Source organism: Euprymna scolopes, chromosome 6, assembly GCF_053919585.1.
Source record: "Euprymna scolopes isolate OS-2025 chromosome 6, ASM5391958v1, whole genome shotgun sequence".
Taxonomy (NCBI): domain Eukaryota; kingdom Metazoa; phylum Mollusca; class Cephalopoda; order Sepiida; family Sepiolidae; genus Euprymna; species Euprymna scolopes.
Genome location: NC_136487.1, coordinates 61282611 through 61298626, shown reverse-complemented (window position 1 = coordinate 61298626; position 16016 = coordinate 61282611). Strand labels below are relative to the sequence as shown.

At 29.2% G+C, this 16016-nt stretch overlaps 1 protein-coding gene across 11 annotated transcripts in view; it reads left to right on the top strand.

Annotated features, from left to right (window-relative positions):
- LOC145277655 (dixin-like) overlaps window positions 1-16016 on the top strand; it is a 326945-nt gene that overhangs the window by 296443 nt on the left and 14486 nt on the right. For 7 of the 11 annotated variants that reach the window (XM_080129262.1, XM_080129263.1, XM_080129266.1 and 4 more), the window contains one exon: window positions 11484-11592. In XM_080129262.1, coding sequence (XP_079985388.1) covers window positions 11484-11592 — 109 coding nt within the window. The remainder of the gene's footprint in view (window positions 1-11483; window positions 11593-16016) is intronic. The other 4 variants (XM_080129265.1, XM_080129267.1, XM_080129264.1 and 1 more) reach the window with 2 other exon arrangements.

Genomic DNA, 16016 nt, shown 5'->3' with positions numbered 1-16016 from the left:
TGTACATTTTTTTCTAATTTTTATTTCTAAATACAATTCAGCAATTTTGTATTTTAGTTATTTTTCAAAATAGAAAAGCACTAGGCATTTAAGCCTATTAAAAACGAGCAAAAGGTAAAAGCCGATTAAGTTAGAATGAGTGTTTTATGCCACATTAATCGTTGAATACGGTTAAATTTGTGTACATTTTTGCATTAAATACTAATCTCTATTAATCCCTAACTGCGCATTGAATGTATATCATAACACTTAGTTCGCTGTATATCATCATAACAAGGGTCCAAACAAAATTTCACCTAGATTGGTCCAGTAGTTTCTGAGAAAAAGATCCTTGTGCATCGAACAGATACCAAAGTATTTAGTTTTCTGCACCTTATAACAAAATTTCATACAAAATTTCAGCCAGATTGATCCAGTAGTTTCCAGCTGGAATGGACAAAAAAACAAAAAACAAATAGACTAAGAGAAATATAATATGAATACTTTCTCATGAGCTTATTTCTGTATTGTATTCACAATTCCAAATTGAAACAAATACTGAGAAAAAGATAATTGTTTTTTTCTAACAAATGTAAATAATTTCATTTGAACATAAAACTAATGATGTAACAAATGTAAATAATTTCATTTGAACATAAAACTAATGATGTAACAAATGTAAATAATTTCATTTGAACATAAAACTAATGATGTAACAAATGTAAATAATTTCATTTGAACATAAAACTAATGATGTAACAAATGTAAATAATTTCATTTGAACATAAAACTAATGATGTAACAAATGTAAATAATTTCATTTGAACATAAAACTAATGATGTAACAAAGGTAAATAATTTCATTTGAACATAAAACTAATGATGTAACAAATGTAAATAATTTCATTTGAACATAAAACTAATGATGTAACAAAGGTAAATGAAAGTTTTTTGCCATGATCAAAAATAAAACACGGGTTTCGTTTAAAACTACTGTTCCCATCTTGAATGTTATTCTCACAATGTTTCGGACGATGTAACCTCCAGCCTTCTTCAGCTGTATCTTGTCAAACTTTGGAATCGTTTTGTTGGACTAGGGAATCTGCAGGAAATTTTGAACAAAACCCTTTACTTAATACATGGGGGTAGCATGAACCCATGATATAATGGATAAAGTACTAAGTAAAATTCAGTTGTAAGTGACACCTTTCTAGAGATTGAAGGCGATACTAAGAAGACAATTACAAATTGCTTAAAACTTTCTACTGGTCATAGTTGATAAAATGAGAGCATGCTACCCCCGTTGATTAAATAAAGGGTTTTGTTTAAAATTCTGTGCAGATTGCTGAGTTTGACAGAAAGATTCTCGAGTTCAACAACAGAAGAAGATCAGTAGTTACATTGGCCAAAACATTGTGTGAATAATACTCAAGATAAGAACAGTAGTTTGAATAATAGAAATAATGCAAATTATCAATCCTCATCTAAAAAATTCAGAAACATACAACACATAACCGTAGATTTTTCTTTTTTTCTCCTATTCTGTGTGTGTGTGTGAGAGAGAGAGAGAGAGAGAGAGAGAGAGAGAGAGAGAGAGATATGCCTATATCGAGAATACTCCGGATGATAATAGCAGAATGAATTTCAAACAGATATAACTTCCAAAATATCGATAATTTTATATTAAAAAAATATTCTCAAATTCACTTAAATCTAAAATTAAGCAAATAAAAAAGAGCCTGCCTTGTTTTGGGAAGTTAAATTAAAAAAAACGAAAATAATAATAACAGTGAAGCGATTAAAGAAATAAATTGAAATTGTTACATAAATTTTAAATAAGGAAACAAAAACAAAATCTTTAAAAATGAATATCTCCCCAAGCTCCGTGATTCTTTGAATTGGGAAAAATTTTAGGAGAGAGGGATTTCTAGAAATAAATAATCAAGGGAATTATGTTCTCAAATCTCCAAAACACTAAGAGTAAAATCATGCATAATCGATTCTTGTCCAAAATCCTTGTCCTATATCAAAGAACAAAAATAAAGACAATTTTGTATGATATAACGTACCCTAAAATATATTCCAAAAATTATGTAAATTGATTAAGTTTTATTTTTAAATGAGAAAATCAAATTCTATAAGTACCAGAGAGTGGCTGTCTTGGTCACCATTTTGAGAACAATCTTAAAGTAGGACAGGAGATAACTCAACAATTCAAACTTGTGAGATTTATGTTACAGTGCCTTAAAAGTTGCGTAAAAATATTTGTTTTTTATTTTTTTTTAATAAAAATACTGGATAAATTTACATAATTTTTGGAAGAGGATATTTTCGTTTAGCTACAGGTGCATACATCATACAGATGTTTTTTTTACTTTTTTTTTTTTTTTCTTTCTGAATTCTGGACAAGAACTGCATAATCTCTCAGTCTCTCTCTACTTTTTTTCCTTGGTTTCCCACTATTCGCTATTGTAATCCTTTTTATATATTTCTCTTATTTCCAAGTTTTATGCATGAAACTTAATTCCCAAATTTATTGCTCAATGGATGACTAATTTTGTTGTAAATAATTAACATTATTAGCACTAGTAAGGGGATGTTATGCATTATCTCCCCTTGATCAAAAGTCTCTGTTTAATCTTTTTAATTTTCAACCAATGCTAATCAAATCTGTAACTAATTTTTATTATTAACCATTTACATGCTTTTTTTTTTTATATAGTTGTGTAATTTATATGACATGAAATGCTGCATTTTTAATGAATTGTGAGATTTTTATTGTACATTTTTTTATGTATTGATGTATTTTAAAAGTTTTCAGATGTAAAAGATGTGTTATTAGAAAGAAAACAATTATATAAGTAATAATTTAACAATTTTATCTATCTTGCAAATTTCTCAAATATTAAGAGTGACGGTTAAATGGTTATACATAACGATAAGCTTGAAGCTGAAAAAAAGGGATTTATTTTGTACAGTAGATTTTAAATGTTCGATATAAACACTTGGAAGAAAACATTACAATCTGTATGGTAAATTTATTTATTTATTATAATTATTAGTTATTTATTATTATTAATTATTATTATTATTATTATTTATTTTGCTATTTCTTTATTGTTTTTATTTATTTATTTATTATTTTTATGATTATTTATTTTTATTTTTCTTTATTGTTTTTATTTATTTATTAATTATTATTATTATTTTATTTAGTTACCCACTCCCTATTACACACTTGTTATTCCAAGGGTGCTTCAGACCAAATTTGGTGCAATTCTGACAAATTAGTTTGGAACTTATATTTTGAGTCACTATTATAAGTGTTCCCTGGAGTCTGGATGACAACAAATCTCACTGAATTTCCAGCACTCTCCACCTCTTTCAATAAGGGTTGCAAATCACTTTTGCTTTATCGCAATAGCCACTTACCAAAGATTTCTCTCTTGCAATAGCCATTGGTTTTCTCTGGAATTTGAATAGCAATAAGTTTCCCCAAGATTCAAGTATTTTCCCAGTAGAGGTCTGGATGGTATGTTCCTCTTCAGCCTTTCCATTTTCCTTGACTTTTCCATATCATTTTGTGTAGTACCAACTGAGGCGATAACACCATATACTAGCAGGCTGCCTAGCATTGCCCGATCGTAAAATATGATTAAATATGATATTTTGATTGATGCAGATTTTGTATTTATTATCATACTAGCGGATGCAGGCTCGAACCCGTGACTTGAAGACGGAAAAGAAAGTGAAAGAAAACGTGGCATCTTACCGCTACACTACGAGGTCATAGGAAGCGAAAACTGTTCAAATTTAGCGATGTCAATCAAAAACTGACTTGCTAAGTAGATACGCAGGTGTAGAAATGAACGTTGGCTGAAGTCCAGTTCAGGTTTCCATCGTTTCATTTGTTTCCCCACAATGTTGGGGAAAACCAGTTCTCCATAAAAAGGGAGTGTCCAAATGAATAGAAATTGTTTGATATGAGGAGTTTTCCCCCACATTGATTAAAGCTAATTGCTTCAGGACGTCCCTGGAACGAAAGCCAGGAATCTGCCTTCGCTTTTGATTAGTTTCGCTTTTATACAAAAAACACAAACAAACACACAAGAGGAATGAATAGCGTGAATTTTGTAAAAGTCTCTCAAATAAAAGATAGAGACGACCTTTGTTCGCAAATCTTAGATATTATAATCTAGGGAGTAAATAAAAAGTTCTAAAAAATAGTACTTTTTATTTTTAGATTCAAATATTAATAACTCCATTTTATTTCAGTATTTAATTTATGTATTTCTGTTTTATTAAATGCTAGCTTTTTTTTTTTTTTTCTCGTCCATAAATGTTTATTTATCTACCAAGTTGATTGCAAAAATAGATTACGAATTTGTACTCATTCTTAGTTCGTGAGAGGGGAATCTATCACCATACTTTCCCTTAAACACGTCTGTTGGACTTTTATAAGGTAGAATACTTAATAGCTTTTTTGTTTTTTGTTTTTAATGGAGAGTAGAAAACGCATTGTGGATGCATTATCGGCAGCTCCTGTTACTCTCGCTTCTTCTTATTTGTCCCTCAGTCCTCATTTTTTAATGAGTGATTTTTCTGACAAAGGGAGAAGAAAAAGCTGTTTTCTAGGTTGGCAGTATTTTGCGCGAACAGTTGGCAGAGATGGCGGAGATTTTCTGTTTCTATGTCTATCCTTGTAGCCATGTCACTAGTAAGGGTGCTGGAGGTAAACGTTTTGTCTGAGCTGACGTTATCCGCCTGATAGTCAGGGACCCGAACCTTGGATTAACCACTAAGGAGGCTGTCCTATCAGCAGGTGCAAAGTACTGGGGCTGCTGTATTGCCATTTGGTGAATGGATTCTGGACCATGCAGTAGCTTCTGGTGGGGCCTCTCGATGCCATACTAGTGGGTAATTGTTACGGCTTTACCTTATCATTAGCTACAAATAAAAAAATTCAAAAAAATTCTTCGTTTCTTTTTCTCTCTTAGTTTCCCCTCTCTGTCCTGCTCTAAGTAAATCTGACGACCTAGTCCACAAATTCCAAAAATTCATCATGACAAGTTTCAAGAAAAAATACACGATTAAACCCGGTTCTCCAACTTCCAATGTAGACCCCTACTACCATGTCTCCTTCTCCAACATCAGGGGTCTACGTTCTAACCTTCCAGAGGTTGAAACCCAATTACAGGAGACTAAACCAGACCTTTTATTTTTAAGTGAAACTGGTATTGGACAGGCTATTTCCCTAGAAGAGTTCGCAATTAAAGGATACTCTAACTTAACTTCTAAATCTGACCCCCAAGATCGCCATGGGCATGGAATATGTGCCTATATTAGGGATAACTTTCCATGTGGTAGGGACATCTCCAGGGAAGATCCTAACTTACCCTATATGTGCTTCCGGGTTGCTTTAACTCACACTACGGCATTTATATTTACTCTCTATCGCCCCCATAACAGCGGAGTTACTATCTTTCAAAGCATATCTGAGAAAATTGACCAAGTCCTATCTGCTTATCCTTCAGCTAACATTCACGTATGTGGTGACTTCAGTGTTCACAACGTCGAATGGTTGACCCACTCTAACAAGACCGATGATGAGGGGAGGTTGCGTCATGATTTCTCCATTGCCTATGACCTCACTCAGATTGTTCAGGAACCCACCCGTGTGCCCGACAATGACAGCCAGTATACAAGCCTACTAGACCTTTTTCTCACAACTTGCCCTGAACTATGTTCAGTTTCTGTTCTGTCGCCTCTTGGATCTTCCGACCACTCTGTTGTATCAATTAAGATAAAAATGAAATGTAATAAGTCCCCAGACGTACCTCTCCATCGTACAGTATATCGATACACTAAGGCTGACTGGGATAGCTTCCGTACATTTATATCTGATCTACCTCTGCATTCCATGTTTAAAAAGGATGTGTCCTCTATAGTATTAGACCTGACGGAATGGTTAATTGTAGGTATTGACCGTTTCATACCCTCGAAAAAGTTTCAGCAAAAACCTAACAGCCAGCCATGGTTCTCTCCAGAATGTGCTGCTGCCATTGCGCACAGAAATCACTTTTCCCACTGTTTCCAACGTAATAGATGTATGAAAACTAAAACCGCTTTCAGGACTGCCAGCAACCATTGTAAGAAAGTAATAAAGAATGCAAGAGAGTTGTATGCTCAATCTGTTAAGTCCAAAGGAGCTGAGCAGCGGCTTGGTTCCCACCAGTTTTGGCAAATAGCAAACAGAATCCTGAACAGAAGCGTGTGCTCCATCCCAACTATTATCAATGGACCTGAGGTAATCTCGTCAGCATCAGACAAAGCCAAACTCTTTGTCAAGAACTTTGCAGCTAATTCTACCCTTTGCGATCAAGGCCGCCGACCCCCAATATTTCCTCCTGTATCAGAAAACACGCTATGTGATATACATATATCTGTACGTGATGTTGCCAAGCTAATCAAAAACCTTGATTCCAGTAAAGCAACTGGCCCTGACGGTATTCCAATTATAGTACTCAAAAAACTTCAACCTGAACTAGCGCCCATACTTACAAAACTGTTTAAACGTTGTCTTAAGGAGAATAGTTTCCCATCTCCCTGGAAAACTTCATCAGTATGCCCTGTATTTAAGTATTCAGGTGATCGCTCATCCCCCTCTCAGTACAGGCCAATAAGTCTCCTGTGCGTCATGAGTAAGTTGCTGGAATCTGTGTTAAATACAGAAGTAATCAACCATCTCAACAAAAATAACCTTCTTAGTGACACTCAATATGGTTTCCGTTCTGCTAGATCTACAGCAGATGTGCTTACAGTTATATCTCATAGGATTAGCAAATCTCTCGACGGAGGCAACCTTTCTAGGGCAATTGCTCTTGACATATCTAAGGCCTTTGATAGGGTATGGCATAAAGGTTTACTTCATAAGATCTTTAGCTATGGTATTGCTGGAAATGTCTTCTCAATTATTAAATCATTTCTTTCTGATAGGTTCATAAGAGTAGTAGTTGAGGGGCAAAAATCAGAAGCTCACAGTATTAATGCCGGTGTCCCTCAGGGGTCCATCCTGGGCCCAACTCTTTTCCTGATCTACATTAATGATCTTCCAAATCACATCCTTACATCATTTGTAGATATCTATGCTGACGACACTACCATTTATGGTAGCACATCTATTACAGTAAACGACCAAGTTCTCTCCAATTCTCTCTCCTCTGATCTTGAGCATGTAGTACAATGGGGTAAGGAGTGGCTGGTTACTTTTAATGCATCTAAAACCAAGCTTCTCTCTTTACATCATCAACATTCTGATCCACATCTGGCATCAATTGAAATGAATGGCTCTCGTCTTCAGGAGGCCTCAAGTTTTGACAAGCTTCTTGGCTTGACCATTACTCCTGATCTTAAATGGAATACGTACATCAAATCTGTTGCCAAGGCCGCTGGAAAAATGGTGGGATCTTTCTATCGATCCGGTAGATATCTCACTGCTGATGCAATTCTCTATCTATATAAGAGCCAGGTACGTCCAAGGATGGAATACCGTTGCCACATCTGGGCAGGAGCTGCTAGAAAGGACTTGTCCTGCCTTGATAGAGTTCAAAATAGACTTCGTAGCCTCGTAGGAGATGTCCTTTTCTCTTCCTTGCAACCTCTATCTCACAGAACAGATGTTGCGAGTTTGTCTCTAATGTATCGTTATTTTCATGGAAAGTGTTCGACTGAGCTTCAATCTATGGTCCCCCCTCGCAAAACTTTCACAAGAAACACTCGTCTAGCTGTAAACACTATCAATAATTCCCCCCACTCTTTATCTGTGCCTAAACCTAAACGTAGATTCCATGAACAAAGCTTCTTTCTTAGAACTGCACGCCTGTGGAATTGTCTTCCGTTTTCCTGCTTTCCGGCTGACTACAATATGGTTGTGTTCAAGTCTAACGTAAATAAGTTCTTGACGAGCCGTTCCATATAAGTTATCAAATTTACCAAATTTTCATTACTAATGATTACTATATTGTCAAATTTCTATTGTACACTCTTTAACCCTTATCCTTGAGTGGCCTCTTGGCCTTGATAATGTGGTGATGCCTATGTAAAAAAAAAAAAAAAAAGAAATACCCTTTTTTTTTTTTTTTTTTTTTTTTTTTTTTTTTTTTTTTTTTTTTTACATTGAGGTCACCACTAATCAAGGCCCGGAGGCCACTCAGGGATAAGGGTTATTACGTGTACAGTAATCAATGAGATAGTATTGTAGATTTGGTAGTGTCTTTCTTAAGAATGCGGTTTGTCAGGAATTTGTTTATGTTGGACTTGAAGACATCCAAGTTGTAGTCAGGTGGGAAACAGGTAAATGGAAGAGAGTTCCACAGTCGTTCACTTCTGAGAAAGAAGCTCTGCTCATGGAATCTACGTTTTGATTTAGGCACAGATTAAGAGTGGGGAAAATTATTGACAGTAGTTTCAACCAGACGGGTGTTTCTCGTGAAAGATTGGCGAGGGTGGGGGGACGGGAGATTGGAGCTCGAACGAGCACTTGCCATGAAAATAACAATAAAACAAAGACAGGCTCACAACATCTCTTCTGTGGGAGAGAGGCTGCAGGGAAGAGAGAAGGGTATCCCCCACTAAGCTACAAAGTCTATTTTGTACTCTGTCAAGGCAGGATAAGCTGTTTTTAGCAGCTCCTGCCCAGATGTGGCAGCAGTACTCCATCCTTGGACATACTTGGCTTTTATACAGATAGAGAATTGCATCAGTAGTGAGATATCTTCTGGAGCGGTAGAAGGATCCCACCATTTTCCCAGCGTCCTTGGCAACAGACCTGATGTACGTATTCCATTTAAGATCAGGAGTAAAGGTCAAACCCACAAGCTTGTCAAAATATGGAGCCTCCCCAAGACGAGAGCCATCCATTTCAATTGATGCCAGATGGGGATCAGAGCGTTAAAGATGTAAAGATAGAAGCTATATATTAAGTTTTATAAGTTTCATGTCTGTAAACTAAAAACTGACAGAGGAGTTTGGTAGGCAAAATTTTTTAAACAAACACATGTACACATACATACATATATATAGAAAGAGGTTTGTGTTTACTCTAACCTTTTTACGCAAATATTACGCAAGAATAACTCATGTAGAATATCTGCATGAATATAATTACACATAATATTTAACTAAAGATGATCCCAGAAGAAAACTTAAAAACTAATAGGGAATTAATTAAAATGAGCATTTAAAAAAATATGCAAATTAGCTAGATTTTTTTGCAGATGAATGTAATTCCACGAGCCATATATAACAAAGTTATATATTCTTTTTTTAATATGAATATCAATGCACAAAAAAAAAACAAATTTTTAGGAGTATGTATATATATATATATATATATATATATATATATATAGTAAGTAGTAAGTTATAAAATATATATGGCAATTAAGCTACACAGAATATTCCGCATTTCATCCACGCTAATATTCATCAGGCTTATGTTAGCTTGGATGAAACACAGAATATTCTGTGTAGCGTAATCACCATATATATTTTATAACTTACTACCTGGCACTGCCTACGTATTGAGCACTGTTGAAGTAAATATTTAAAGTTTATGCATAAATCTATAGTTTTGTATATTAATTTATGTGATTAAATGAAGTAGACATATATATATATATATATATATATATATATATATATTTGTCTGTCTGTGTATTTAATGCATTATAAAATGTTAACTTCAGAGGAATTGTTATGTTCTTCCTGCTGTTATTAAATAATTGCTAAGTATTCTGCACTTTCCCAAATGGATAGTTAACTATTCTGTATTTTCAATTAACAATTTCTGTTGTTAAATCGACACACTCCTGTCAAAGCTTTCAACTCCAAGTTTGACACACTGCTGTCAAACAGGCTTTTTATTCAAACTGGCTGCATCTTATTTGCATACGAGGTAACAAAAAATCTTGTTACTTCATGAGATTGTCAGCATATAGTTAGAAGCAGCAGCCATTGATTATTTTTATTATTTCCTTTTTTTTTTTTTGTCTGCCAACAGACACTACATGCTACACAAAATCAAAGGTTTATACCATTTTTTAAAGCATTTAATCACATTTGCTTGGATGCACTCTCATCCTCCATTTTTAACAAAAGGGTTCCAGCTCAGAAGTAGAAAGCTTTCAACTTATTGAAGGCAGTGGCAACGAGCATACTGTCATCAGTTTAATGAATCTTAATACTAAAATAAGAGCATCATAATTTCGATCAAGTAATATTTTTATTTTTAATTAGCACACTTAAACTTTCATATTAGATTTTAGCTTCACCGGAGTTCTTAAAGAGATTAAAAGTTTTGGTTTCTTTAACAAACAAACAATAAAAATTGTCCAAGCATTTAAAATCATTTAATATTAAACTGTAAATTTTGAGAGGCATCATATAGACAATTAGTGGAAAGAAATTTGAGCATTTCAATTCAAAAGGTTTGATACCGGATTATGCAAGTGAACTCTAGAATATTTACTTTACTTACCATAATCTACCAATAAAAATAAAAATTAAATTAGATTTTGATTATTGAATCTAATTTTGGGAAAAAACATTGAATCTTGGATTAAATGGAAACTAGAAAGTGAACCTTTGGTTGATTTTTGCTAGCCTCATACCTCTCACTTCTCTATTTTGTCCTCACATTCCACAGGTAATGTTTCTGATAAAGGGGGAAGAATTGCTGGTGGGTGATGTGTAGAGATTGTCAATCCTCTCATAGTATTCTCAAAGTATTCAAGGTAGCCATATTTTTTAAGACAAAAATGAAGAAATGTTAACTTATATTTTTAACAGAAAATTGAATGTCAGCTTCTAAAAAAAAAAATAATTGAAAAAGTTGGTACTTATATAGAATAAGGACTATGCTATTGTCAGAATTTTCTGGGCAGTTTCTATAAAATGCTGAGCCAATGAAACGTACCAGCTAAAGTCATTTAAGAAAGCATTTATTTGCTATCATTGTTTTGTTATTATTAATTATATATATCTTGATTTGAAAAAAAAAATCATAAGAAAAAATTATTTAAAAAAAAAAAAATTAAAGAAATATTTTTGCTTGATATCAGTTGTTATTCAAAAATTAAATATTTATTCATGAATCTTACAATGAATGTCTTTTTTTATTTGAATTTTAATTTTGTTAAAGTTTCATAAAAAAATCATCCAATAATTATTCCATGTATTTTCTTCATAACAACAAAAATAAATATTGGTTTTATTTTTCAATTAATTTTGCATTAAATTATCTTTGTAATAACAGGAATAATATATTGGCCGGCGTTTGTATGAAAAACAACATTTTCGTTTGGCACCTTCTGGCATTTTACATAAACAATCCAGATAATTGCGACGATAATACAATCCGTATTCTGCATAAGTACTGAAGTTTAATGTTCTTTTTATTTATTTATTTTAACCATTGTTTTTTTTTTTGTTTTTTTTACTTTCAGCAGCAGCAGCAGCTCCACCATCATCATCAACAACGGGCCAACAAGAAACAAAAGTACTTTATTATTTTGACATTTCAGAAACTCCTTATATGATTACAATTCCTAAAAGGTAATTTTTTAAATTTACTTCTTAATCTACTAGTGTACACCCTCTAGTATCACTCACTATTTATCTAACTATATTACCAAGATATTCATATAAGATAACTAACTATATTACCAAGATATTCATATAAAATAACTAACTATATTACCAAGATATTCATATAAAATAACTAACTATATTACCAAGATATTCATATAAAATAACTAACTATATTACCAAGATATTCATATAAGATTACTAACTATATTACCAAGATATTCATATAAAATAACTAACTATATTACCAAGATATTCATATAAAATGATTAACTATATTACCAAGATATTCATATAAAATGATTAACTATATTACCAAGATATTCATATAAAATGATTAACTATATTACCAAGATATTCATATAAAATAACTAACTATATTACCAAGATATTCATATAAAATAACTAACTATATTACCAAGATATTCATATAAAATAACTAACTATATTACCAAGATATTCATATAAAATGATTAACTATATTACCAAGATATTCATATAAAATGATTAACTATATTACCAAGATATTCATATAAAATGATTAACTATATTACCAAGATATTCATATAAAATAACTAACTATATTACCAAGATATTCATATAAAATGATTAACTATATTACCAAGATATTCATATAAAATAACTAACTATATTACCAAGATATTCATATAAAATAACTAACTATATTACCAAGATATTCATATAAGATAACTAACTATATTACCAAGATATTCATATAAAATAACTAACTACATTACCAAGATATTCATATAAAATAACTAACTATATTACCGAGATATTCATATAAGATAACTAACTATATTACCAAGATATTCATATAAAATAACTAACTATATTACCAAGATATTCATATAAAATGATTAACTATATTACCAAGATATTCATATAAAATAACTAACTATATTACCAAGATATTCATATAAAATAACTAACTATATTACCAAGATATTCATATAAAATAACTAACTATATTACTAAGATATTCATATAAGATAACTAACTATATTACCAAGATATTCATATAAAATAACTAACTATATTACCAAGATATTCATATAAAATGATTAACTATATTACCAAGATATTCATATAAAATAACTAACTATATTACCAAGATATTCATATAAAATAACTAACTATATTACCAAGATATTCATATAAAATAACTAACTATATTACCAAGATATTCATATAAAATGATTAACTATATTACCAAGATATTCATATAAAATGATTAACTATATTACCAAGATATTCATATAAAATAACTAACTATATTACCAAGATATTCATATAAAATAACTAACTATATTACCAAGATATTCATATAAGATAACTAACTATATTACCAAGATATTCATATAAAATAACTAACTATATTACCAAGATATTCATATAAAATAACTAACTATATTACCAAGATATTCATATAAAATGATTAACTATATTACCAAGATATTCATATAAAATAACTAACTATATTACCAAGATATTCATATAAAATAACTAACTATATTACCAAGATATTCATATAAAATAACTAACTATATTACCAAGATATTCATATAAGATAACTAACTATATTACCAAGATATTCATATAAAATAACTAACTATATTACCAAGATATTCATATAAAATAACTAACTATATTACCAAGATATTCATATAAAATGATTAACTATATACCAAGATATTCATATAAAATAACTAACTATATTTACCAAGATATTCATATAAAATGATTAACTATATTACCAAGATATTCATATAAGATAACTAACTATATTACCAAGATATTCATATAAAATAACTAACTATATTATCAAGATATTCATATAAAATAACTAACTATATTACCAAGATATTCATATAAAATAACTAACTATATTACCAAGATATTCATATAAAATAACTAACTATATTACCAAGATATTCATATAAAATGATTAACTATATTACCAAGATATTCATATAAAATAATTTACTATATTATCAAGATATTCATATAAAATGAACTAACTATATTACCAAGATATTCATATAAAATTACTAACTATATTACCAAGATATTCATATAAAATGATTAACTATATTACCAAGATATTCATATAAAATAACTAACTATATTACCAAGATATTCATATAAAATAACTAACTATATTACCAAGATATTCATATAAAATGAACTAACTATATTACCAAGATATTCATATAAAATAACTAACTATATTACCAAGATATTCATATAAAATAACTAACTATATTACCAAGATATTCATATAAAATGATTAACTATATTACCAAGATATTCATATAAAATAACTAACTATATTACCAAGATATTCATATAAAATAACTAACTATATTACCAAGATATTCATATAAAATGATTAACTATATTACCAAGATATTCATATAAAATAACTAACTATATTACCAAGATATTCATATAAAATGATTAACTATATTACCAAGATATTCATATAAAATAACTAACTATATTACCAAGATATTCATATAAAATAACTAACTATATTACCAAGATATTCATATAAAATGATTAACTATATTACCAAGATATTCATATAAAATAACTAACTATATTACCAAGATATTCATATAAAAATAACTAACTATATTACCAAGATATTCATATAAAATGATTAACTATATTACCAAGATATTCATATAAAATAACTAACTATATTACCAAGATATTCATATAAAATAACTAACTATATTACCAAGATATTCATATAAAATGATTAACTATATTACCAAGATATTCATATAAAATAACTAACTATATTACCAAGATATTCATATAAAATGATTAACTATATTACCAAGATATTCATATAAAATAACTAACTATATTACCAAGATATTCATATAAAATAACTAACTATATTACCAAGATATTCATATAAAATGATTAACTATATTACCAAGATATTCATATAAAATAACTAACTATATTACCAAGATATTCATATAAAATGATTAACTATATTACCAAGATATTCATATAAAATGATTAACTATATTACCAAGATATTCATATAAAATAACTAACTATATTACCAAGATATTCATATAAAATAACTAACTATATTACCAAGATATTCATATAAAATAACTAACTATATTACCAAGATATTCATATAAAATAACTAACTATATTACCAAGATATTCATATAAAATAACTAACTATATTACCAAGATATTCATATAAAATGATTAACTATATTACCAAGATATTCATATAAAATAACTAACTATATTACCAAGATATTCATATAAAATAACTAACTATATTACCAAGATATTCATATAAAATAACTAACTATATTACCAAGATATTCATATAAAATGATTAACTATATTACCAAGATATTTATATAAAATAACTAACTATATTACCAAGATATTCATATAAAATAACTAACTATATTACCAAGATATTCATATAAAATGATTAACTATATTACCAAGATATTCATATAAAATAACTAACTATATTACCAAGATATTCATATAAAATGATTAACTATATTACCAAGATATTCATATAAAATGATTAACTATATTACCAAGATATTCATATAAAATAACTAACTATATTACCAAGATATTCATATAAAATGATTAACTATATTACCAAGATATTCATATAAAATAACTAACTATATTACCAAGATATTCATATAAAATAACTAACTATATTACCAAGATATTCATATAAAATGATTAACTATATTACCAAGATATTCATATAAAATAACTAACTATATTACCAAGATATTCATATAAAATGATTAACTATATTACCAAGATATTCATATAAAATAACTAACTATATTACCAAGATATTCATATAAAATAACTAACTATATTACCAAGATATTCATATAAAATGATTAACTATATTACCAAGATATTCATATAAAATAACTAACTATATTACCAAGATATTCATATAAAATGATTAACTATATTACCAAGATATTCATATAAAATGATTAACTATATTACCAAGATATTCATATAAAATAACTAACTATATTACCAAGATATTCATATAAAATAACTAACTATATTACCAAGATATTCATATAAAATAACTAACTATATTACCAAGATATTCATATAAAATAACTAACTATATTACCAAGATATTCATATAAAATAACTAACTATATTACCAAGATATTCATATAAAATAACTAACTATATTACCAAGATATTCATATAAGATAACTAACTATATTACCAAGATATTCATATAAGATAACTAACTATATTACCAAGATATTCATATAAGATAACTAACTATATTACCAAGATATTCATATAAAATAACTAAC